The 27,782-nt window shown below is 41.1% G+C and overlaps 1 protein-coding gene and 1 pseudogene across 2 annotated transcripts in view; one reads left to right on the top strand and one right to left on the bottom strand.

Moving 5' to 3' along the window:
- The window catches only part of Fbxl7 (F-box and leucine rich repeat protein 7), a 380,239-nt gene that overhangs the window by 265,133 nt on the left and 87,324 nt on the right, over positions 1–27,782 (bottom strand). Inside the window, exons 1-2 of one of the 2 annotated variants that reach the window (XM_076551709.1) lie at positions 14,415–14,702; positions 6,833–6,922 (exon numbers count right to left, since the gene is read on the bottom strand). Coding sequence is in view for 1 of the 2 variants with exons in the window: in XM_016000307.3 (XP_015855793.1) it covers positions 6,833–6,922 (90 nt within the window). In the remaining variant the exon portion in view is untranslated. Of the gene's footprint in view, positions 1–6,832; positions 6,923–14,414; positions 14,703–27,782 lie in introns of those variants that run through there. The other variant, XM_016000307.3, reaches the window with a different exon arrangement.
- LOC102911401 (large ribosomal subunit protein eL6 pseudogene) lies at positions 1,791–2,311 on the top strand (annotated as a pseudogene).

Below are 27,782 nucleotides of genomic sequence, written 5' to 3'. Positions count from 1 at the left end.
TCCTATTTAGAGAGAGATGATGACAGAGCAACTTTCAATGCTGTCCTGCTCCTGAAAGCACTTGGATGCACTTGGTACAGGGGCCTCGACAATATTGTTTGTTGGATGAAACTGGGAAGATAGCTCCATGAGCAAAGGCATGCATAAGGACCCAAGTTCAGATCCCCAGCACCCATGAAAAAGCTGAGTGCAGAGTCATATCTGTAGCCCCACAGAGGAGAAAGGGTAACTGACGCAGGAGAGTACCTGGAGCTTGCTAGCCAGAGACCTGAATTAGTGAGCTCCAGGTTCAGTGGAGCCAAAATGGAAGGTACAAAGTCACTGAGGAAGACATGTGATGTTGACCCCCACAAACATACATTTATGTATACACCCACATACATGCGCACATGCATACCACACACACATACAAACACAAAGTTCACTGAATAGTGACAAAAAGCCTCAAGGGCAAGAGGAACCACCCTGAGTTAAAAGCATGATTTTTCCCTTCCTCGGTGAATCACATTAACTTTGTTTAAGAATATACCCTCAAAGAAGTAGACAGAACACAACACAAGACAGAGCGAATAAACAGAGCCATATGCTGTGGCACATTCGAATCAACTCTTTTTGGTGCAGGCCTAATTTGGGCACTGAAAATGTAGGAAACCACTGACTATATAAATAAGTGGGTGGATTTAGGTCCGGGAGAATATCACTATAAATTCTTTGGGAGTCAACTCATGTCACATGCCTCAAAGGAAAGACTTAAAATCACTTTCTCACCAGGACTCAAGTCAAGAGGCAATTCCACACAGCAGCATCAAGGAACTCTATTGGAAGATGAGTAGTGAAGTCACTGGGTAGGTTAAGGGCAGACTCCGTCCCCCTGCCAACAACCAGGATCCACCTGAGTTCAACAGCCATTCTCACACCCTTCCACAGAGTCTGCCTTGGCCTAGCAGCAAGCCCATAATAAACATGCAGAGACAGAGGCAAAAAGAGATTAAACACTTCCACCCCCAGAAAATGACAGCTTGTTTTGGAGTTTTTTGTTTTTTGTTTGTTGTTTTCAAGATGACAGAAGTTTTTTGTTGTTGTTGTTGTTGTTAGTTTGACACTATTTTGCTCTAGTTTGTTCAGTCCAACAGTGCTGAATCAAACTCCCACTTGGCAAATTCTTCGGGGCTTATAATCTCAAGAAAATCATTTCATTCCCAGTGTCCCAGGTATTTCTTTGTAAATTTCTCTTTCCCATCTTGCAGGACAGTGGGTGAAAAAGCTGAGAAGCCTGAAACAACGAAGATGCAAACTGCAGCCAGGAAGGCTGGTGGTCCCACCGCCGAAGCAGCAAAAAATGGATGACGCTAAGATTTTAAGGCCCAAGGAGAGGAAGCCCCACTGCAGCCGAAACCCTGTTTTAGATAGAGGACCTGGCAGGTACTCCTGCTCTATTCCAGAAAGGACTTGAACAAAAGGAAATACTCAGCCAAGAAGTCCAAGGTTGAAAAGAAGAAAAGGTAGATGATCTTCGCCACTGTCACAAAACCATGGCAAAAAGAATGGTGATAGCCGGGCAGTGGTGGCGCACGCCTTTAATCCCAGCACTTGGGAGGCAGAGGCAGGCGGATCTCTGTGAGTTCGAGGCCAGCCTGGTCTCCAAAGTGAGTTCCAGGAAAGGCGCAAAGCTACACAGAGAAACCCTGTCTCGAAAAAACAAACAAACAAACAAACAAAAAAACAAAAAACAAAAACAAAAACAAACAAACAAAAAGAATGGTGATAATTGGGTGGTGATGTTTTGCAAAATGCCTGGGTATTATCCTACCAAAGACATGCCATGGAAGAAGCTACTGAGCCGCAGCAAAATGTGCTTTTGCCAGCACATGAGATGGCCCTGTGCCGGCGTCATTCCCAGGACCATCTGATCACCCTCACCTGCTGCTACACAGGCAAAAGAATGCTTTTCCTGAAGCATCTGGGTAGTGGCTGCTACTTCTCACTGGACCTCTTTGCCTTCACAGAGATCTTCCACATAGAACACACTAGAAGTCTGTCATTGCTACCTCTACAAAGGTCACTATTAGCCAAGTTAAAATTCCCAAACACCCTACTGATGTTTACTTCAAGAAGAAACAGCTGTGCATGCCCAGGTACCAGGAGGGAGAGATCTTCTACATGTAGAAATACCAGCTAGAGCACGGCTAATCAGAACCCTGTGAGCTCCCACATTTTGCCCAAGATCAAAGTTGTTCTTCAGCTCCATGGCTAAGTGTGATCTCAGTTCACTCTGACAAATGGGATGCATCCTCACGAACTGGTGTTCTAAATCGCTAACAACTCAATTAAGCAGTTACATATATTAAGGAGGAAGGAAGGATGGAACGAATGAATTGGCCAGTCCCTCATAGCCTCATAATCCTAGAACTGTGAAGATGACTAGCCTCAAAAGCAACATTTATAAAACAGTCACCACCCTTGATCAATCCCTGGGAGCAATAGCTGATGTGGCTGTGTTTAAAGAGAGGCTAGCTGAAACAACTTCATTTTACTTCAGAGCAGGAGAAAGACTGATCAGTTGAGATGTCACCTCAGAAGCCACATCCTCATGTCATGTACAAAACTCAGCTTGCTCTCCAGGAGACTTCACTACCTCACCCAGTCCACTGACAGTGCATAAGATGTGACTGTCACTGTTTGCGTCAAAGGCCATTCTCTTTAGGATAGAACATTTGACTAGATGGGAATGGCTTCCAAGAGTAGAAGATGAAGAAGAGCACAACTGGAAGGAATTAGGCTGTGACGTGCAAGGTTAGCATGCAGATTATGCTGCGAGGATGAACAATGCCAGTTTCTACACTTGCACCTAAACCCCCTCCCTGTAGTAGCTGCTCCCAACCTGTGGGTCGAAACCCCTTTGGTGCACTCACATATCAGATATCCTGCATCTATTTACACTATGATTAATAACAGTAGCAAAATTACAGTTACGAAGTAGCAATGAAATAATTTTATGGTTGGAGGGGTCACTACAACATGAGGAATCAACATAAGCAAGGTTGAGAACCATTGCCCTATAGTATCAAGAAACCATGAGCTTAAAGTATCATAAGGAGTATTTATGGGCTGTAAAGAAATCCTGTATCAGTTATTAGGGAGCACTCTGTGCCTCCAGCCATGTCTTAGGAGTGTGTGGCTGAGCCAGAATGAAGATACACACAATGTTTTCAAGAGAACATTCCTTGTGGGTCTTAAATGCCGTCCTCTGCTAAGTGTTATAATGCATACTATAATGCTAGGACTCGGAAAACCAAGGCAGAGAGCCCACAAGTTCAAGGTCAGCCTAACCCACACAGAAAAATCTCTAAGTCAAAGGTTAAAAAGAAGCTTTTTTCTCGCAGATTTAATAAATTGTATTAACAAATATCAGGAAACACATCCTGTGTTGCGCCATCTTGAAGTAGACACTGCACACTGACTGGCAGCACCAGGCTACTCACTGGCTCCTTTTGTCTTTCATGCCAAGCCATAGCCCCAGAGAAGGTATTACTACTTCCTGCTCCCCTTTCAAAGCTTAGAGGCAGCAATTTCAAGGTGTTTTTTTTTTACTGTGATTTACACACAAATCTGCAGAAGCATCAGCTCCTTCTACAACCTTCACCATTGTCCAGTTAAATATCATGGTCATCTTCTCAATGGTTGTCCTTGGGTCTACTTATAGTTAAACTTCCACTAGCATCCTCCACCCAAGTTAAAAGCAGATGTGACTATCCTTTTTTTCACGGCACACCATGTTCTCAATTTATACCACCACACATTGTATGGTAGAATCCATGTTTTCTAATATGGAACATAGCCAGTATCATTAGCCACATGATAGAGGTCAGACACCAGTTCACACAGATAGCTACACACATCACCACAAATGACAACAAAAATCAGGGACCAATATAGTACCTTCCATTTCCTCCCCATCCCACCTAGTGGCAGCCCAGCACTCCTGTATGGTGTTTGCAACCCAACTGTTAATGTTCTCAAGAGCTCAGGGAAATTAATAATATATATTATTTATTGACTAATCAGTCTAGACCTTTAAACTCAGAGTCAGCCTGTGCTCCCAGGAGGTAATACTGATGAAGTCAGAGGTGAAAAAATAAGAAAGGTCCAACAAATAAACCACTGTAAAAAGTCAGCTCCACTTTCACCAATTTTCTTAACATCAACACTTTCACCAATTTTCTTAACATCAAACGTTAAACAGTGGAGATGGAGAGATGGCTCAGCTCTGAAAAGTACATACTGCTCTCCTGAGTTCAGATCCCAGCACCCACATGTGGTGGCTCACAAATGCCTATAATACCAGGACCTGGGAATCTAGTTTTTCCTTTGGCCTCCATGAGCAATTGCACATGCATGTGATAACACACACACACACACACACACACACACACACACACACACACACACACAATTTTCTTTTAATTTAAGGTTAAACATAATTCTTGACAATAGTGGGGAAAGAGTCAGAAGAATTTTAATGGAGTCTCTGTCGTCTCTGTAGGAAGTGATGCTGGCCTTCTGTTACTCCACCCGATCATTGCCAAGAAGGGTCACCTGATAGTTTCCAGAAGGAAGCAACTCACACAACATCAGATAAATCCACCTGTGCAGGTCAGAGAATGTGCCACCCTAATCATTCATCCTGAGAAGCAGCCTGAGGCCCTGTCATTTGTGTGGGGGGAAAAATTGGGCCTGGCTACTCACCATCCTACACAGGAGCATCTGCGTGGCAGGCAGCCCTCAAACACACTTCTCTGAAGCAAATGCCCACACTGCCTTTATAGTTTAATATTTTCAATTTTCATTGATCAGAAACATGCAGACAAAATGAATCTTCACTCTTTACCCCCTCCTCCCTCACTCTCAGATAGCAAAGGTTAACACATTCCTTTTCATTCTTTTTCAGCTTTCCAACTGAATGACATCTTCCACAGAGTTGAGACTTTCCCCCCTAAGATCTGGAAAGGAACTCCACACTAATTTAGCCCATTCTGTTTCATAAGAATATCAAATTTTCTTAGTCTTTTTTTCCCCCTGGTATTATTTTCATAATGTCAAAAATACAATCATGACAAAATGCATAAAAACTTGGTATGGAAACCAGTGCCTCTCTCTGGAAGGAAAAACAAAAGAAAAGAAAGCCTGAGGTCCCCAGGGTTAATTTCCTTTTTAAACATAGAGAGCAACATTTTTAAATGCATAAAATCCTAGAGTTTCTTTTCCCAGTTCTTTCAAAAAAGCATCTACACTTCAGTATTTTCTATGTTTAAAGGGAAAAACAATAATGAGAAAACAAACACAGGCAAACACGGATGATTTCAAAGTTTATCTATTTCCATAGACATATGGATGTGGCAAGATTAACTGCCACACATTAGCCAGAAGAACTGAGAATCTCATAAAAGGAATTTCTAGCTGAAGAGAGCCACTCTGGATAAATGGAAGTCACTTTTCTTCTGCATTCTAGGAATGGAGCTGCCAAAAGCAAGGGCTATAACCAAACAGCGAGGATTGCTCATTGACTCCACTGAATTTCAAGAGTGATCAAATGCCCCCCGTTTAACTTAGCAAGGTGGAAAATTAAAATTGGATTGCTACCTGGCCCTTTGCTGTGCTAAGTAGACCACACCAATCCATCTGCCTTAGGAGCTGCTGACACACAAGAAACAATGCAAGGTTCTAAACACAAATGCATAGGATCCAGCCATCCGAGCCACTTACACACTGGCTCAAGGATAATGAGCCCAGAGAAGGTCATTCTGTGCTCCCTGAAACCAGACAAAACTTACAGAAAGAGAAAAATAATCATGGAGGAAAAGCATCACCATACATCAATCAAAACATAGACTCCAATACAGATAAACAGAACATACAGAACTCAAAAGGCCAATGTCAGTCTGTAAGCATGACTCCTGATGTTAAGAGCAGCAGACACTGAGCCCTGAAAACAAAAACTGGACACAAGCTTCCTCAGCACCCTGGACATTTGAGAAAATCAGGATGTACAAAATATGCAAATTTTTAAAAAGCCTTCCAGCATTAATGGCACAAAAATGACCTTTGTTGGATAATTAATCTAGAGGGAACTCTTACTCAGAAAGGAAATCATCCATTGTGTTTCACATTAAGACAAAATAATTGGGTCAAGTTTCTACTAAAAATCACAGAAATAATTCTTCACTCAATTAAGGAATAGCTCAAAGCTTCCGGGAAGCAACTGAATTCCAGCATGTACTTCTGCAGAAACAGCTGTGGAATCCTTTATCAGTTATGGGTAAATGGATGTTCATGTTTATAGTGATGTCTTTTCACATATCATTTCAATAATGAAACAAAGCTTCTTTGCATATCCCAAACTTCAGTGATTAATTCAAGTCCTACACATGTGACCATCTTGTCAGCATCATCCTGAATTTAAGGAACAATTATTTCATTCAATCTTGCAGGACTTTTCAACTTGTATCAAAAGCTCTCATATCATACCATTTTGCCATACTGGAAAATAGGTATATGATGTCATAGTGGCTTCTCTTGAGTCAGCTCATTACCTTTTTGCAAAATAATACCATCTGCCTTAACATTAAGACTCTTAAATCCCACCAAATCAACTTCATCGGAAGTACCAACACACTAGCCAAAGGGAATCTTGGGAGGTCATTGCCTACTCCTTTTTAATAATCTGATAGGGTCTCATGCCATAGACTAGACGAAAATCTCCCACATTTTCTTCATCTTGCAAACAGTCAGCTCTGTGAAAGGAAGATATAATATGAAGACCAGAGATGCCTACCTTCGCTGGTGGCCACATTCTTCTGGGCTTTGGTTGGTGTGTGATCTGTACTTGAACTCACGTCGGATGAGATGCTTGAGCTGCCTTTGCCTAGAGCAAAACAAGGAAAAAAAATAGCTTCTGAGTCTTGTAATCTCGGAACTGGACCATGCTTTTTACTCAGTCACACACTAAACTACTCGTTTCCAAGTAAGTGGCTCTAATACAAAAGGTGGAGTTTATGGAAGGGTTTTGACTTATGTATTAATTATCTTTGGGGAAATACCTGACCCACATTAAAGTGGAATTAAAGCCCTCTTATTGCATGGCCTAATTATAAACTCAGACAAGATTATGAAACATGGCCAATGTACAAATATAATCTTATCTTGGAATAAATGTGTCTAAGTAAGTACACTTGGGGAGCACATTCAATGTATTAACACCACTATACACTTTTCATTTACTAGCACTGGAAATCTCGGAATGAATAATTACCAGACAAGCAAGAGCTGGCTGGCTTCACATGGCTCTATCACTTTAAGAACACAAATTCCATAAAAACCAAAAAAAAAAAAAAAAAAAAAGAAAAAATGCCAGGCGGTGGTGGCGCACACCTTTAATCCCAGCACTTGAGAGGCAGAGCCAGATGGATCTCTGTGAGTTTGAGGCCAACGAGTTCCAGGAAAGGTGCAAAGCTACACAGAGAAACACTGTCTTGAACCCCCACCCCAGCCCCCAAAAAAAGAACACAAATTCCACTGTTTAATATGACTTTCTGGAAAATAACAAAACATCAAGTGCATGGATTTGTGGACCAACAGTGGTCCTCAATCCAGGAAGCGTTTTATATACAATAAAATGCATGCCAATGTTTGGCGTCGACTGGTTGCCATAAGCATGACAGAGGTGCTACTGGTACCTGGAGGACAGTGGCCAGGGTTGCTGCTAAGTGTCTTAGAATCGACAGGACAGGTCCTCCACAAGAAAGAACCTTATAGCTTAAATTCCAGTCACACTTCAGTTGTGATATTCTAGTCTACTTGAGTTTACATATATATATAGCTGTTTCCACACAGGGGAGGCCCTGAGAGCTATGGTGGGAGATTTCAAAATGCTCCAAGTTACCTATGTCCTTGAGGATACCCAAGATTTCCATCTCCTCCCTGTAATTTAGATATACCTGTAGCACTGTAACTTTAATTAGCACAATACAGCAAAGTTGAAGGGATTTGGGCAATGTGACTAAAGTCCCCAAGTTAATAAAACTTTAATTAAGCAAAAGGAAGAATATCTTGTGTAGATTGAATGAGGTGAGTTCTTTGAGAGGGTCTAGAGGAAAGAGGACCTTCTGCTGTCCTTGAATCTCAAGCAGTAAATGTTAAGGTCAGGGTTAGGCTTGTCATACTCTGCAGTGGAATGAAGAAGAGGACCCCAGTTGCCCACAAAGACTATGACTCTGGCTAATAGTTCGCTTGCAGCTTTGTACCACCCTGTGCGAAGGACTCAGTGAATGCATACCCAGAATCCTGACCCAACTGTGAAATAACAACAGCACCTCACTTGTGTTATATCTTCTTATGTCATAGTGATTTTTGCAACAACAGAAAACCCACCAACTATATTAAAGGTGCAATTGTTTCATTCTACAAGTTATGATAAAAAAAAATTTACAGAGTGCCAAGAAGCACTCTTTTCTAATAATCCACCCAATGGTATATTCAGGGCATTGGATAGTTACTTTCTACCAAACTGTTGACATCTTAACCCCCCAGGACACAGCATTAAGAGATGAAGGGGGTAATCAGATCATGAGAGTGTCATCCTCATAAATGGCATCTGTACCCTTGTCAAAGAGCTCCCTGCCTTCTTCTGCCACAGGAAGGTACAATAGATCAGCAGTATGCAAACCAGGGAGGTGCAGGCACCCCAATCCTTAACTACCAGTGTTTAAACTGTAAGGAATAGGTTTGATTGTATATAAGCTACCTAATCTTGGGTATTTTGTCATTGTATCCCATATGGACGAAGCCAAGTCTGAATGAGTAAGCTCATAATCTAATTTCACAGAGTAGAACAGCATAAAGTCTTAGATATAAGGAGCTTTCAGGATTCTGTCTCCTATGTTGAAAGTCATGGAAAAATCCAAGTTCATGGGTACTGTCACCTGAGCAGGCAAGACAAATGGGTGTTTCCCATTACCACTGCCCTTAACTCACTGTGACTTAAGGCTCCAAAACAAGTCTGCTATTTAGAGTCACAATGCTTTCACAAATGCTTCCCTCGGCATTAAGTGAGATGCTACAGTAACTCTGTTTTTGTTTGGGTCTAACCAACCTTTTGGATTGGAGCCTTTGGTGGTAGAATGACATGGTGAGTCACTTGCCCACTTAGAAGTATGTGAACTTGGTCTCTGACCTCAGTATACATCTCCTTTGCTTTGTAATCTTGGACATCCACTCCCCCCGGCTCCCTTCTGTGCTGGAAGTTCAGCAACTATATCTGGCAGGGGAGGTGCTTAAACTGAAAGATTTCTGCTGGCTCAAATTGTTAATGACTCTGAGTCCATTAGATTATTCTTCAAAGCCAAGTAACATAAACACTCCCTTTAACAAGGCAAAAATATTATTGTACACCACCTAATACATAGACTTAAATTATTTTAATTATGTTATTGCTTAGTGAATGTGCAAATGGAAAACTTAAAATAAATTCCATATGTTCTACCTCTGATTCAACAAGAAAAGGAAAACAAAATAACAAATTAAGCTCGAAATAACATAACATATAACATTAAAGAGTAACAGCATTAATTAAATGCAATAGGCGATGGTGTTTTTTGCAGAGATTAAGTTGCATTTCAAATCTTAAACACTGGCTGCTAAAGACAATATGTGCCTGGATTGAAGATGTCTCTGCTGCTCTCCACCTGTCCATCACTCCTTGCAATGAACTCAAGAATTCCTTTGGTTTTTTGCAGATAGGGTCTTACTATGTAGCTGTGTCTGGTCTGGAACTTGCTATGTAGATCAGGCTGGTCATGAAATTACAGTGATATGCCTCCTTGTGCCTCCCAAGTGCTGAGATTAAAAATAGAGGTGATAGGGGTAGGCTGGGGTGGGGGGTAAGAGAAGGGTCTATGGTTGGCATGTAAAATGAATAAAAAAATGTTAAATAAAAAAGAAATGGCTGTTAGCACAACAGGCAGGGAGTTCTCTCTTACAACAAAGTAGACCATCATCAGAGCTTCATTTGTTCTAATTTCATTGTTCACATCTTTAGGTTTTTGCTTTTCTACACTATCAATCCAAAATCATTGCAGAAAAGTCCTCCCTTAGGAGAGAGTCTTACAACAGGATTCCTCTGCAGTGAAGCCAAGATGCCATGTCCAAAGAGTCTCACAGCATATAGTAAGTAAGACTTACTTACCCATGTCAATGGACTAATTTGTTTTTTGAATACTTGCACACAGTGAGTAATGATTAATTAGATCAGAATACTCAGAGTATCTATCACCTTAAATGACCATTCCTTTGTTTTGGAAGCATTCATTTTTATACTGTCATCACATTGAAAGTCCAAAGATAATACATGCCTGAGGAAATTCTCAGTCACCAATGGAAATGTGTGTGTACCCTCTCTGTCTTGTGAAGGAAGAAAGGGCATAAAGGTGAAGCAACAATGATGGTCATTGGTGGTACCATATGGAGCTGGCTGCAAGCAACTGGATTGTGCGGTGCACCCTCATACTTTAGATGTTTCACCATATTAAATATTCACTATGCTCTCAATTGTGCTTCTGAATCTCTTTATTGCTCCTCAAAGAAAATGATGGATTTCTCCATTTGCTAATTATCCCAACCAACACCAGTACAACATCATGGTTGTGATGGACCGCTACTAAACCGTGAGTGTGCACATACATCCACTTTGTGCACAAAAAGAGCAAGGGTGTCTTGCTCAAGAAACACGTTTTGTCCCCTTGAGGGGAAGACTCACTCCATTGACGTTGCACGTCCTTCAATGAGTAGACGTTTTGAAAACACATTAACATCTAATGCATTAATTGAGGAATGCCAGATAACAGGAGCTCAAGTCCAGTTGGTTCTCACAGTTTGAGGTGGTTACATTTTATGATGTGACCACAAACACAAAAGCATTGCTCTGAAAGGTCACAGGAACCCCTGCTCACAACATTTTCATTAACAAATCAATGCAAACCCTGGTTTTAGATGTGTCTCTCTTCAAAGTCAGCATGTTTGATGTGCTTTTGGCTCATTTACATTGAACTTCAGGCCAATGGCACCGTAAATCCACCCTGGATGAGGATAATCTATATGGGACATCAGAGTCTGTTTTTAGGAATGCTAGAAAGCTTTTTAAGAACTATGCCTGGGACATTTTAAATGGCAAAATCAGCAAGAGACAGTAGCGATAAATAACATACCAGTAAACAGACCACAAATGAACATCGGTAATGGCTGAAGGTATGGTACAGTGGCAGATTACTTACCTAATATGTACAAACCCCTGAGCTTGATCCCAGTAATGAAAAAAAAGGCAAAATAAAAAGAATAACAACACAAAAGATGAAGATGGCCTACAGCAGGAGACAAATGGCAGAGTGTTCCCTCCCTAAACTTCTCATGAGAACATACTCATCAGAAGACAAAGTTTTCATTATCTATGTACAGGGATCTGGGTGACCAAATACAACATAGGTATTGATTTGGGTGGCTACAGGCAGATGAATTGGAGAATATATCATCTGTCAATATCAGGGTCGACTACTTATCATCATGTATTAAACATGGTTCTGCATCTGGTGGCCAGATTTCATGATGACTATGATGTGTGGCATGAAGGATTCAGAGTCCAGAGACCTAAGTTCCTGCCTATAGTTGCTACTTCCTGTGGTGATATTTTATCTGTGCTTTAATAAATAAACCTTGCCTGGAGATCAGAGGGAATAAGAAGCCATTTTAAATAAACAAAGAAGTCAGGCAGTGGTAGCACATGCCCTTAATCCTATCACTTAGTAGGCAGGGTCTTTGTGTGTTCAAGGCCACACTAGGGAAGAAAGCCAAGCGTGGTGACACATGCTTTTAATCCCAGTACCAACCATAGAGGTCTGGTGGTCTGTACAAACAGAAAGTGACAGAGCTGTGTAGGAAGAGGAAGTGATGTGGCTGGGCTAAGACAGCCAATGAGAGAACAGAACAGAAAAGGCATATAAACGTGAGGAGACAGGAAGAAGCTCTCTTTGGAAGATGCAGAATTGGTGAGGCCAGGTTGGCTGGTGGCTTTCCCTATTTCCCTGATCTCCCTAATGTTTTTTATTTAATAAGGCCACTTAGAAATTCATCTACAACTTCCTAGTCTTGGAAAGACAATTAAGCCCTCTCTGTCTTATGAAGATCAATTTTGGCATTGTACAGTTATTCTAGTCATTAAAAAACAACAACTCAGTTACATTTCTAGAGATGGGAAAAGCAGCTCAGAAATACCCAAATTTTTAGTACAATTGGCTTCGTGTTATATATATCACCACGGTGTTCTCATCTGCCTTACATCCGGCATCATAACCAGTTCTCCAGTTGTTCAAGAAGAGAAAGATGAGGGGGAAGGCAGAGTAGTTGAGAAGAAAATAAAGAATTAGGTGTTAAATGATATCAAAGATGGAGAGGCAGAGCCAGGTGAATCTCTGTGAGTTAGAGGCCAGCCTGGTCTACAAAGTGAGTTCCAGGACAGGTTCCAAAGCTACACAGAGAAACCCTGTCTTGAAAAACAAAAAAAACAAAAACAAAAAAAAAGAAGAAGAAGAAGCTTAGCTGGGCGGTGGTGGTGCACGCCTTTGATCCCAGCACTCAGGAAGCAGAGCCAGGCGGATCTCTGTGAGTTCAAGGCCAACCTGGGCTAGAGAGTGAGTTCCAGGAAAGGTGCAAAGCTACACAGAGAAACCCTGTCTCAAAAAACCGAAAAAAAAAAATGATATCAAAGATGGAAGATGCATTCCACTGAAGTTGATAAATGTTATTTTATAACTTCATTAATTAATGCTCAGATAATTATAATCCCTGCCATAAAGAAATCAACTGGTGGGTCAATTATTTTGTCTGTTTCAGACATATTATCAACCCAGGGATGCCAGCAGAACCACATGCCTGCTTTCACACCATCAAGAACAAATATTGGGCTTTTCCCAATATTTGAAAATAAAGATGATATCCATTCAATGCAATCTCATTCATGAAGGATTTAAATTTCTTTCCTTTAAAAATCCCCCTCCCCCAAACAAACTGAACCTATTGTTGAGTACACAAGGGTAAAATAATAGTTCTTAACCCATGGCCACACAGTCTGGTTAAAATCAGGAAGTCATAAAGCAAAAATGACGTGGATGTGGGATAGAGACCTCTAGGGAGGTGAATGGCAGGGAGGGCATGACAGGGGGGATGGGAACTAAGAGACGGTGGGGAGGAGCTGAGAGTAAACAGAATGCATTGTACCCAAGGATGAAATGGCCAAACAATAAATTTCAATCAATTATAAAATTAATAAAAATCACCACATGCAAAATAGAAACAAATTTTCTTTTTTTGTTTCATCCCTGGTGCCCTCGTTGTTTTTTCAAGTAATTGAAACAAGATGGCCAGAATTTCTGCTGTGAGCTATAGAAGGACAAGAACAGATGTCATAGAAAACTCAATGTATAAAAAGAATATAGAGTGGGTCCTCTAATGTCTAATATTCTTAAGAGTCTAAGAAAAGTCTGGCTTTACTCTATGAATCCCTGATTGTGTATGTTAAATTCATCACATGAATTACAGACACAGATAGCAAACACAAACTACCCAAGCATGTTTGGGCAGCCAAATGGTTGTCTCCACTGTACTTCCTGGTTTTCTCTACCACCTTGCTTTCAAGCTACTATTTTCAGATGGTGAGAGCCTGATTAGATATTAAATGCCCATATTAGGTATCCACACCAAGAGAAAGAAAACATTTCAATATCTCAGTAATAAATCAGAGGAGCACTGAGTCATAGTTATTTATTGAGTTCACTATCCCATCACTCATTACTATCTTGAGATATCGGAATGCAGAGAATAACAATATGAATCACCTCAAAGAACTAGTTGCCTTCATCCATTGCCTAGGTTCATATTAGTTTTTAAAAGACACTGAAAGCAAATTGTAAGAATGTATTAGGTCTTTCAGGCCAAGGTAGAACAATTTAATTGGTGATTTGCTGAGGACTAGAGCCCTTCAGGAAGAGTGAAGAGGGACAGAATCCCAAGAACTCTGCTGTATATGTGTGTAAATGAGAAACATCAGCTGGTGCTTCTGTCCTATTCTCTGCACTATAAAAGTCAGAAGCAGTGGATTAGAAGAGAGAGGCTCATTTGAGTGCTGCTCTGGCCCAGGGATTGGCAAAGAACAGGGGTTTAAAGATTGGAATGTAAAGAAATGATGCCATAGAAGGTTGTACCACCTCCAGGTCGAGCCGGATGACCAGTGCTTTGGGCCACAGTGGATCCAAAGGACAGAAACCACAAATGACACATTTCTGTGCTGAGTAAGCCCTGGGATCCTCACACACCTGCTACAAAGACCTGCACTTGGAGACTAGAGCTGGACAGCCAGGTTGCTTGGGGCTTCCCCTCTCTCCCCTGGTAGGGACCTATGAGCTTCTCTGTAGAGCTTCAGTTTCAGGCATACAGTGAGTTTACTTGGAGAGTGCGGGGAGAGGGGGGGATGCTTCCCATTTCACACAGAACCAGCAGGTGAAATGTCAACCCTTGGCTTAAACCATCTTGGCTCTAAAAAGAGATAAAATAGAGATACATGATCATTTTTAGTCATGTGAGCTCAGAGGCTGACAAAGGGAAAAAAACAATTAAATAGAAAAATTTTAGCAAACGAACAAGCATGGTGTGATGTGTCTTAGTACTACCCATTTTCTTAATAGAGAAAGGTTCCCTTCAGTAAAAACCCCTAAAGCTTTCCTTTACTATTCCCAGAAGGAATGGTTACTAGTAAGGAAAAGAAGAAAAGGAGGTGAATTCCACACCACATCCTAAAATACATAAAAGGCCACAGCCTGGCCAAAGCCTACAGAACACAAAATGGGCTACTCAAGAGGGTGGGAAACTAGAGTCAGAATACTGGCATTAGAATCTTGGCTTGGCCAATAACTTAGCTGCACAACTGTGGGGATGGTCCTTGTTTCCCTAACACTTCAGTTCCTTCATTTGAATAATTCATTAACAGAACACACAGAAAAATCTTATAGAAACACAATGAGAAATGCTAAGCTGGTAAGGAAGGTAAGTTGCCTATGATGATACATGTAATAAACAACAAACATGACATTGTCTGGCACTCATTCTTCCTCTTACTCTTACTCAGTTATTCAGCAGATACAGGCTAAGTTGACTGCACACAGAGTACTATGGTCAGCATTAGAAAAATGAAGACAGAGAACACTGCAACAAATCACAGGTACTTGAATATAACTAAATATGAGCAAGAGTATGATTGTTTCAAATTAAGCTTTTCAGCTGATATTCTGAAATTCTGCTTTCTTTTTTAACTTTCTAAAGGGCAAAGGAATGGTCAGTATTCAAACACTGTCAGATTCACAAATTGCATTTTCTTGTTTTATTTCTAACACTAATCCTAGCCCATTACATACTTTTCCTGAAACAATGATAATCAAGACTCATTGATTGAAAATCATCTGTCTTTTCCATTTGATGACCAGCTCCAGATGGGCAGGTTCTGCATCTGTTTCCTTCACGTCTGTATCCCTGTGCCGCTTGGCCTACACTATGGACACTTGGTAGATGGTATTAAACCGTTTACATAAGTGGCTGGCTATAGGGATGAAGTAGAGATTTATCCTCTTCTGTTAGTGCTGATCCCATGGTACTTTCTAAGAAGCACCATTCAAACCCATGCTCACTCAACAAAGTCTATGTAATCATTCTGCTTAGAGCTTGCAAAACATAACTTCCAAAACACGTACGGATTCCCAGTGGGGACACACAGAATAGTAGTCTGCATTAGTTTCCTGGAACCATCACAATAAATTACTCCTAGCTAGATGATTTAAAATAACAAAAAAAGGTATTATTTCGCAGTTATGAAAACTACAAGTTTGAAAGTAAGGTGTTGACAAGACCATGTCCCCCTGAAGGCCTCTGTGGGGAATCTGATGCAAATTTGGTTCCCAGCTTCAGCAGGTTGCCAGCCATCCCGGAAGTTCCTTGGTTGGTGGCAGCCTAATTCTCATCTCTGCCTGGGTCACCAAGCAATGTCCATCCCTCTGTGGCCTCTGCCTCTTGTAAGAACATCACCAGTCCTGCATCAGAGGCCGCTCTGCTCTCTTGGCCCTCACTGCAGTTAGCTGCATCTGCAACCACCTCATTCTCAAAGCAAGGTCCTATTGGCATGTTCCAGAAAGGACAGGAACTGCAGAAGAGAGAGAACACATTTCACTCTGGTGTCAACTCAAGCATTATTTTCTGAGAAATTAAGCAGGAAACCCCATTCCAAAATGTTGTATGGGTACTTGCTCAAGTTTCACCATGTGGCAGCATCATTATGGGTGGGAAAGCAAGATGAGCCAGTAAGATTTAGAGTGTCCTTGAATTCAAGAGGGTTGGGATGCCCCGTTTGAGGAAAGGCAGCACTGAGCACACAGGCTAGATGGTTTCGTGGTAAAAAGGTAGGCACCTTCTCACTGGCAACATCAGGACAGAGCCCACTCCCCTGAGCCACACACCCACATACCGGCATTCAGGCAATTCAGTGAGAGTTAACACAGATGCCAGCTGACACAAAGACAGATGCTGCCGCTGCTGCTGCTGCCACTGACAGATGGTGCTTTCACAGCTGGTGTTCTGAACAGAGTAATGAGAGGCTCAGAACCATGGACAGGCTAGAGCCTTCATGCATGAATGCAGAATTTCCATTGTAATGTAAGTCGCTGCGAAGTCATTCTTGTGCTAATAGCATCACTACAATTTATTCCAGTAATTAATTTCATCACAAACACCCAAGTTCTGAAGAGCTACTGTGGCTCATGCACCCTAAGGAATCTGTGCGCAAGGAAAGAGTACACTTGCTGTTCCGGAGGGTCACCTCCACTTCAGTGTGACCTGAGAACCTTCAAAGCCATGTACACCCTCCTAGCATTGAGCCTAAGTTTGGACAAGTCCATGAGGGCCTCTTCTGATTCACTTATCCGTTTCATCCCTTCAATATCCTGTGCCACACACAATTCAAAGAATCATCACAGCCACGAGGTTTCCTGCTGAAGAGCTTTTCTTTTACTTTCTTTTTATTTATTCAATGTGTCTTTTACATCATGCATCTTGATCCCATTCATTTTCCCATCCCTTCACATCCCTTTCTGCCTGCAAACTCCCTCCAAAAAAAAAATAAATAAACAAAATTTAAGAGAAAAAAAAAGGGGGGGAAATTTTTAAATCTCATCATGAAAGCTGCAATGTGTCACAGTGAGTTATGCAGTAAACCCCTTTGTCCACATATCTTTACTTTCGAAGAGTCATTGGTTTGAGGCCTCTAGTTTCTCTTACAATAAGGATGGTGGGCCCTCACTGGACTCTTCTTGGATATTCTGTGGTTGCCCTGTGTTGTGGAGATCCTGCAGCTTTGGGTCTGCAGGTCAGGCCCCTTTGTGCGCTCCACCAGATCATAGATGGGGTGGATGCTGGAGCAGGCCAATTGGTGTAGATGGGGGAGAATCAACCCCAGGACATGAAAGCAGAACTGGCCCCACCCCCTGCTCAATGCTGCAAGGGTAAATTAGCTGGGACAATACTGGAGAGCTCACCCTGGCGGTGAGGACAGGAGAAAATGGGCAGGTTGACCAACCCTGCAGCTGCCCAGGCCCTGAAACAGGATTATGAATTGGTCTGCTGCAGAATTTTGAGGGTAGGGAAAGAGTAGAATGAGGGGAAGAGTGAATATTTGCCTCTGAGTCTGCAGCTGTTTGTGGACTGGTCCCAGGCTACAGTTAGACAGTAACAGACAGTTGGAAATGACTGCCACTTGCTGACTCCAGGCGTTTTGCAAAACACCTTCCCATGCATTTTCCTTAATTATCATTGATGGTCAATCTAAACCAGTGAAAATACTTTACACAGCTTTCAGGCTCCTTGTTGTCCTCCTTTCACACATAGCAGCAACCAAGAGTGAAAAGGGAAGGAGGAATAGAGTCTGTATATTTACATCAGATGCAAAACAATCAAGATCTCATCACTTGCAACCATACATGGGCTATTCAGTAAAAAATCAAAAACAAGACACAGGCAATAGCCTATCGTCAAACATCTATACATGGAAAAAAACAAACACACACACACACACACACACACACACACACACACACACACACACACACACACACACCAGCCCTGATTTGATAAGACATTTATAGCACACATCTCTCCTACCACAGTGAAGATTTGGGAACCAAATGCACAGGAATCCCTAGCTCACTGACCAGCAGAAGGTCTGAGACAGCTAACCAATGCTTCTGACATCCATCCCTCATCTCTCCCAGGGGAGGGCGAAGCTAAAGGAGAGAGCTTGGAGATTCTTCTAAGCTTTCCACTTGCATGTTCTTTATAAGCCTCCACTTAAAACTGTATCCACCCTTGAAGAAAACTATAAACTATTTCACCAGTAGGAGACAAGTTCCAGAAACACCTAAAATGGAAAGGCACATCCTTCTCCCTATAATAACAATGGCACACATACATGCACGCAGGAGAACACATAAACACACACACACACACACACACACACACACACACACACACACACACAATATACATGCACACCTACAAAATGTATACATTCCACCTCCACAGATAATCCACATACACACTGTATTAGTTCCTTTTCTCATTGATGTGACAAACAGTATGACAAAAACTTCCTGGAAGGAGAATTAAATGTGGTACATGGTTTCAAAGATTTCAGTCCATGGTGTCTTAGCAACAAGCATGTGGGCAGAGCATCATGATAGAGCATGTAGAGAAAGATGCTGTTAATCTTATGGCAGACAGAAAGCTGAGAGGGAGAAAGGGGTGATATCAGGCTAACATTCAAAGGCATGCCCTTGGAACCTACCTTCTGCTGCTAGTTGCCATCTCTCAGCAGCTTTCATATCCTCACTAAATACCACCACCAGCTGAGGAACAAGCCAGAGAGGGAAATTCACATCCAAAGTATAACATAAATATGTATCTAATCTGCAAAAGCACAGGTAGACTATTTCAAGTTATGTCTTTGAACCTCTGACATTTGAAGTTGCCAACCTAGTAGAATTTTTTTAGTCTCCAAATGACAGTCCACATTTTCCTGCTTCTTAAGATCATTCTTACTCATCATTCATCTCTTCCTCTTTCTTTGGCGTGAGAGATATTTTCTTCAGGTTAATAAAGGGAAACTGTAATCTCATTCCACAGGAATGGAAGTTTCTCTGAGAACCAGCCAGTACATGTCTGTAACTGAAGTTTTCTCTAGTCCTGCCCAGCCCCACAGACCCCACAACCACTTATAAAATAATCACTCAGCTTATATTAATTAAACTTCTCGGCCACTAGCTCAGACCTACCACTGACTAGCTCTTACACTTAAACTCAGCCCATTTCTGTTAATCTATATGTCGCCACATGTTCCGTGGCTTTACCTGTTGCCTTTACATGCTGCTCCCTGGATGGCAGGCTGGTGTCTCCTGACTCAGCTTTCCTGTTCCCAGAATTCTCTTCTCTGCTTGTCCCGCCTATACTTTCTGCCTGGCTACTGGCCAATCAGCATTTTACTTATACAGAGCGATATCCACAGCAAATGTCAGCAAGGGGACACCCCTAAATGGCCAGAGCCCTTCCACTCCTGAAGCCTCAAGGGAAAAAGGGCAACAGGAGTACTCTGCAAGGAATACCTGCCCCACTGGAAGTCTGCTCTGTCCTCTGATAGCATAGCTGCCATATGTCACCTCCAGTGTCAGGTAATGCAGCCTGTCCTAGGCAATCAATGCAGGCCTATATCTTCCCTGTCCCATGAAAGAAGGGCAGAGAGATGGCCAAAGTTGTTCAATGCTAAAGGATAGGTGCTGTGGGATGTTCTGTATGTCCTGTGGGAGCCCTTCTTGGGTTCTTTGTGGCGTTACCCAGCAGGTCCGCATAGAGGATGATTAGGACCATGGGCCTGAGTGCAGGTGTCTGAGATGGTCTGCACTTGGCTGTGCTGGGGGATGGTCTGTATGTCAAGTTGTTCTGATTGATCAATAAATAAAACCTGATCGGCTGTGGCTAGGCAGGAAGGATAGGCGGGACTAACAGAGAGGAGAAATAAAAGGACAGGAAGGCAGAAGGACTGACTGCTGCAGCCGCCGCCATGACCAGCAGCATGTGAAGATGCCGGTAAGCCACCAGCCACGTGGCAAGGTATAGATTTATGGAAATGGACTAATTTAATCTATAAGCACAGTTAGCAAGAAGCCTGCAGCGGCCATACAGTTTATAAGTGATATAAGCGTCTGAGTGATTATTTTATAAGTGGATTGTGGGACTGCGGGTGACAAAGATTTGTCCTGACTGTGGACAAGGCAGGAAAACTCTAGCTACAGATAGGTCTTTCTCTCTCTCTCTCTCTCTCTCTCTCTCTCTCTCTCTCTCTCTCTCTCCCTCCCTCCCTCCCTTTTCCCCCTATATATATACATATATTATCATATATAATATTATAGCATATAATAATATCATTATAACATATAATATATAAATTGATACATAGATAATATATAAGTATTATATTTCAACAGCAGCAGGTATCAATAGTATCCATACTACATCAAGAAGAGCTATGGTTTGACTGACTCAAAGGTGGAAGCTTCATCTCCAGTGCAGTTGTATTGGAGACAGACCTAATGAGAGACAACAGTATCATGTGGGCACTGCTAGCTATCATGAGAGTAGTTGCTAAAAACTGATGTCATCCCTCCTGTTTTTCTTTTATATGACCTCATTTGACCTTTCATGTCTTGCCATGACACAGTACATCACAAAAGCCTTCACCAGACACCAACAAGATTATAGAGCCGGACTCTCCAGCTAAATCATAAGCTAAATAAACTTTTTCAGATGAGTTAGTCTGTAGATGTAACCAACCGTCTTATTAAATAAGAAACACAGAAACAATGTAAAAGAGAAAGCCGAGAAGTCAGAGCTCAGAGCTAAAATCTCACCCTTCCTCCTGCTGTCCCAGCTTCGCGAAAAGAGACCTACTTCCTGTCGGTTCGTTTTTTTATAGTATGTTGTTCTGCCTTCTCATTGGTTGTAAACCCAAACACATGACTGCCTCGTCACTGTCTGAATGTACAGCCCCCTAGGTCTTAAAGGCATATGTCTCCAATGCTGACTGTATCCCTGAACACACAGAGATCTTATGGGATTAAAGGCGTGTGCCACCACCGCCACACTCTTGCTATGGCTCTAATAGCTCTGACCCTGAACACACAGATATCTATGGGATTAAAGGCGTGTGCCACCACCGCCACACTCTTGCTATGGCTCTAATAGCTCTGACTCCCGGACAACTTTATTTATTAACATACAATCAAAATAATAATTCAGTACAATTAGATTACCACCACATTAGTCAGCCTGGATTTTAGAGCAACATAAAATGGAGTATGAGAAAAGGAAGTGTGTCTTATTTACTTTTCTGTTGCTATGATAAAATGTCCCCCCAAAAGCATCTTCAGGGACAAAGGGATTGCTTTAACTCAAAGTTTAAGGCAGCTACAGATTGCATCTACAATCAGGAAGCAGAAAGCAATGAATGCTTGTGCTCAGCTCTCTTTCTCCCTTTGATACAGTCTAGGCGCCTGCCCAGGAAACAATGTCACCCACAGAGGGAGAGTAGGTCTTCCCATCCCAATTAACCTAATTAAGATTGCCTGCCACAGGTATGTCTAGACACCCGTCTCCCAGGTGATCTCAACAAGTTGTCAGTCAAGACTAAACATCACAAGGGCGCAATTTCTAATGAATACACATGGCAAAACAGGAGTATAGACTGTAATCAAGGAAAGGTATCACTGACATGTTACCAGCTGAAATTGCTAATACTAGACTTCTCCATGGAGTGAGGCGATGAAAGTCAGAAAATCCTGTCTGCTACATGAGGTGGTAAATGTTGAAGATAATTTTTTTTGGATAAATAAAACTATAGCTTGAATTGAGGGAGAAAAATATGTAACATCAGTATGTATTTGTGTACTCCTAACTCCACATGCTAACACTACAAAAGGCAGAGTAAATATAAAACAATAATGGGAATAGTGATGAAATTTAATGTCTTAAATAAGCACAACCAAGTAAAAAAAAATAGCATGCTTAGCCACATGATAAATCCAGTATGACTTGTAGACCCTAACAAATAGTCTAATTTTCTCTGTGCAAGGACCAGATGACTCTATAGGCCGTTCTTCTCCTAAAAACTTCAATTCAACTTCCATTTATAATCTATGTTGTATTTTTTCAAAGCTTTATGCATTAAAAATATCACTCTCCCTAAATTTTGCATTTATGGCCCTTTTATCATATAAATTGTGGTCATAACCTAAGTGAAGGTTTTCAGGGGCCACTGGAGGGAAAGGGCTCTCTCTGTAAAGGAGATACATCAAGCAAAATAAATCTTGCCTAAACCTGGAATTGTTCTCGAACATAGAATATAATAATTTTTCTTTGGCTAGAAGAGATCAAATACTCCAGGGACAGCTGTTGCTTCCTTCCTCTGATGCATTGACTCTTGATTAATAATCATAAAATTCCCCAGCATTCTTACCCCCACGCTCTTCCGGCACAAAGGCAACAGTTCAGCCATAAAGGTGTCAAGAACATGTGGACTACCCTCACATCTGAAGGATAAGAAGGATCCAGGGATAAGCTGAAAATATGAACTTTAAAATGTTCTCCACTCTAGACCTTCCTCTTCATTGTCTTGTCAAATTTAATATTCACAGTCTAAAAGCAAACTGTACGTGATGAATAAGCTAAGGAACCCAGTTAGAAATTCTAGAGTATGTTTATGACGTGTGTGTGTGTGTGTGTGTGTGTGTGTTCATAAAAATTTGAGTGGAATGTAATTTATAGACCTTTGACTCATTTAAATATAAAGTAAGAATTTCAGGCATCTGAGATGCTCTTTTTTCCTCACTATGATAGTATCTAGGGAGATGTTTTTAAATACATAGTTTGAGACAGGCAGAATAATCTTACTGCCTTAAAGATTTATATATCACTTATAGATATGAGATGGAATCAAATATAAAAAGGAGTATTTTGGCTTGTTTTCCCCCTGGCCCCTTCTCACTCATTCTAACATATGAGAGATGAGATGGAGTGAAGATAAATACACTGAAATGCTTTTGTTGTGCTATTCTCCAAATATAAAACAGCCATTTCCATGACCCCTGGTAACCAACATGTGTGGAATATGGGTTTTTCTCTCTAGTAATCAGAAAGCAAGCCATAAATTCTGTAGCAAGCCATGAAATTCTTCATTTGGGTATCCATAGTTTCAACATCTGACAAGGTAAAGTGAGGGTTCACTTATTCTGACTAGGGAGGGGTCGGGTTGCATGAAGAATCAACCATATAATTATACCATTGGAACATTAGTTACAGGATATGGTTGATTTCTCACCCAATTACACCCCACCCATTATTCTGAGAAACTAACTACAATCTAGGGACCTCATGATCTCCTCCTTAGGTTGATTAATTTGCTAGGATGACTCGGAGAACTCATGGGAAGACTTCATTATGCTAATTGGCTTATTTAAAGAATATTAGAAACAATATAGCTGAAGAGATGTGGGAGAAAGGTTATTGGACAATTGATTTGGCACCGTCTTCCAGAATCTTTCATGTGTTCACTTAGAGAGAAACTCTCCAATTTCTTATCCTTTAATGTTTTATGAATGCTTCATTTCCTAGGTATCACATGGCCATTGGTGATTGGCTCAACTTTGAAACCCTTTCCTCTTGTTTGATGGGGGTATAGAGCTCAGCCTTCCATCATGTTATGAATGATTCCTCAGGCTTCTGGACCCTTCAGGAGCTAACAGAATCAGCTATCTCATTAGCATGCAAAAGACATGCTTGTGGCTCTGAATATTGAAGGGTTTTAGAAGCTAAATATATCACAAAACTGGACAAAGGCCAAATAGTTATTTTACAGTATCATACCCTTCCTACTACGTTTTAAAGATGTCACACACCCAGTACCTATATCATGCCACTGCCTGTGTTGATACCTCTAAAAGTTTCCTACTGGATTTTTGGCTTAAGCTTAAAACTCTATTTTGACCCATAAGCTGCTATTATCTTCCTCTGGGCATACTTGCATGATCCCTAAAGTAGGTTCCTATTGTCTGGATAATTGTAAGACACAGTACAAGGTACTTATAAGATTAACATTTGTTGAATGAATCAAGTAGTAGTTAGTGAATCATAGTCTCTGTCTTGGACCACTTGAATATGGAGTCTCCTACAAGCTCATGTGTTAGGGGGTTGGTTTCAGTTGATAGACATCTAGGAAGTGACTGGTTCTGAAGGCAATAAGCTAATTCAGAACAACCACTTGATGAATTCATAATACAACGGCATTATAGTCAGTACTGGAAAGTAGTACATAGTTGACAGAAATTGCCGGGATCTGAATAATGACTTATCTACTGAAAACAAGATATACATCCACACACTGTATCACTCAAAAGTAAATTCTACCATGAACGTTTTTAGTGTATTTAAAAAAATGATTTTCTTATTGTTATTTTCAAAACAAAAACAAAACAAAACAACAACAAAAAAAACCTCAGTCAAGTTCTGGTATGACCATGCATTATGATTTAGCTCACTGCCTGCTGTAGACATAAGAGCTCTTAATTTTACAGACAGGAAGGCTTGGTTTTAAGCTCTACTTTGAAATTAATCAAACAAACAATCTGATAGTTCTATGCCACTGTATTTTCCTTCTGTCATGTAAGAGGATTAGGGCTGAGGGGTCCCCCCAACTGACAACAGGAAACAACTACTCAGCAAGTTTTGTAACCTCTTATGTTTCACGAAACCCTCCAGCAAGCCCATGACATGGGGCCAGCATTTCTACCCTCACTGTCCTCCCAGAGAAGCTAAAGTGTTGGTTGTGACCTCCCCTCAGCTTTTAAGTAAAAGCACAGACTCTGACCCCTGGGCTTCCACCTGTTGTCACCCCCCTTACATTCTTACCAGGTCTCTGTGGAGGAGCTCAGGTGATAGACAGCTTTGTCCTCCATCTGCTTGTCTGGGGAAGACACTTAACTCTCTGATTCAGTCTTAATACTGATGCCGTCAAAGAGTGGTTGGTTTTGTTCCAGTCACCTTAGATAATGCAAGACTTCAATGGCTAGCCCCCAGGAAGTGCTCAGAAAATGTTACCCAGCAATGTAGTTCCAGAACTTGAATTGTGTTTAATTATTTATTTATTGAATGACTGACTGGTTGATGTAGTGTGTGTGTGTGTGTGTGTGTGTGTGTGTGTGTGTGTGTGTGTGTGTGTGTGTGTTACTTTGTGTGTGTGTGTGTGTGTGTGTGTGTGTGTGTGTGTGTGTGTGTGCACATGTTCATGGTGGTCAGAGGCTAATGTTGGGCATTTTGTTCAGTCTCTCTGTATCTGATGCTGTGAGACAGGGTCTCTCACTGAACAATTCTTGAATTGTTCCGAGATTACAGAAACCCAAGTGCTGGGGTTGCAGGTACCTGCCATCATACTCAGCTTTCCAGTTTGATTCTAGAAATCTGAATTTTCATCTTCACACTTCAAAAGCAAGTGCTTTCCTATCTGAGCTACCCAAACCCTAAGACTGCAGAGCAGGACAGGCATGTAGTACCCCAAAATTAAAATGAGGTAATTACTTTAACTCAAATAAAAGATTCAAGCATTAAGAATTATAATGTTATTAACCAGATTGATAAGTTTAGACAATCTGTCTAGGATTTTCTTTCAACCTTGTGTGTCAGCCAGTCTATTCTGTGGGAAACTCCCCTAAACACATCACATACAGCACTGCCCCATGTCCCTGATGTAATTCTTGCTAGGGTAGAATAGTGTTTCTTATAAATAGAATTCCATTTCATTTTCAACTCTCTCAGAATAATCCCCATTTGTCTCAGAGACCCTTCCTCACTTGGAGTGTTGATACCATTTACAGCCATTTGGCACTTTCTATGGTAAAAAAAAAAAATCACAGCTGACCTTTACAGTATGCTTGGGGATACACCGATGTTTTCTTATGTGTATTTTCTCACTACATTGCATCCCTATCTTCTGCCATGCCCTGGGATCACAGACACTGCAGCTGGCAACAACACTACATCATGGAGCCCTTGGGAACAGATATTGCTGATATACATGCTCTAAATATTTGGAGATGAAAACAAGAAAGACATAGTAAACCTCATTTTTCACACAGGTGTGTTTTTATAGTTTATATGTTTTATATAAGACTGTCCAAATTTCCATACCACTGTACACACACGTACAGAAAATCATCAGCAAGCAATCCATATTAGTAACAGCAATGGGGTAGGGGGGAAATACCATTTGTATGGTGATTAAGACTATTTACACTATGCAAAACAGACCCATCCTGCACCTTTATCAAAGGTAGCTAGGGCGTAATTTCACTACTTTATGAACAGTAGCTAGGATGTCATCCCACCAGCTCAGGTTAATATGGAAAAGGTTCTGAAAGCAGAAATTTTGAGACATTTTTAAAGCTCTCTGTGAGTCTCAATTTTGGACCCACCATCTCTGCAGCCTCCACCTGATGAGATCCGTGGAACCATATTCAGTTTCATTCTCCAAGCCAAAGCTCACAGGGTCACAGTGTTGTTCGCTTCCCTCCCCAGGGTAAGCTGGAAAACTCAGTTCATGTCCCTGCTCCTGCCCTTGAATTTCACGCATCAGTTCAGTCTGTCTGGTGAGTGGCTAAGGAGTGCTCCCATCATTCCCACAAAATACAACTCCTCCACTACCAAGTAAGGAATAGAAATGCCAGTTCAAAGAGTAATGAAGTTTATTGGCCTGGGCCGCCCAGGATTAGGACAGATACACTTTTAACCTTTTCAACTGTTTACTTTCCAAATACCTTACCAAATTCTTGACCTCTTCGACCCACCATATGTCCTCCCTCTACATGCTATGAAAAGCCTAGACAACCAAGACACCAAATCTCCTGTAGGCTTTCTCAGACTCATTTGAAAGGAAAATATTTTACTTTCACTGTAGGGTTTCGAAGCAAAGGCAAATGCTTCCAACCCCTCACTAATTAGCATCACTCACTCACATTAACTCACAGTGTGTCGACAAATAAATATTTAATGCCCAGTGTCTACAGAACATATTCCTGTAAAGACAGTAATCTGCCTAAAGAGTGAAATTAATAAAATTAATCTTTTATAGTATGTGGTACCATATGAAATTGCCATTTTTGTGAGTACATGGGCCAGGATCAGCACCGTTACATAACACAGTTTATTTTAAACATTTCTTTTGAGGTGAAACTTTGTGGTTGTTGGTCAGTATGAAAATTAAAAAAAAAAAGTTCATTAGCTAGAGGCACAAACCCTTCTCAGTATCAGAATGAGTTGCTAATGAACATATTTATAGAAGTAATACCCATTAAACATTGAGAGAAAATTCACCGTCTTCTAGGAAAAGGGATGAAAAACATCTGTCATAGTAATGAATCAAGTAAACAATAACAAGGATGATGAAACCTACATGATCTATGTCTATCTCTTACATTATTTAACTTCTTACGGAGTCCATGGGAAAACTCAGTTTATTAATTTCTAACCTAAATCTTTGCATCTAAGTACTT

This window comes from Peromyscus maniculatus, chromosome 15 (assembly GCF_049852395.1).
Source record: "Peromyscus maniculatus bairdii isolate BWxNUB_F1_BW_parent chromosome 15, HU_Pman_BW_mat_3.1, whole genome shotgun sequence".
Taxonomy (NCBI): Eukaryota; Metazoa; Chordata; class Mammalia; order Rodentia; family Cricetidae; genus Peromyscus; species Peromyscus maniculatus.
The sequence above is the reverse complement of the archived record's forward strand: the minus strand, read 5'-3'. Positions and strand labels throughout refer to the sequence as shown.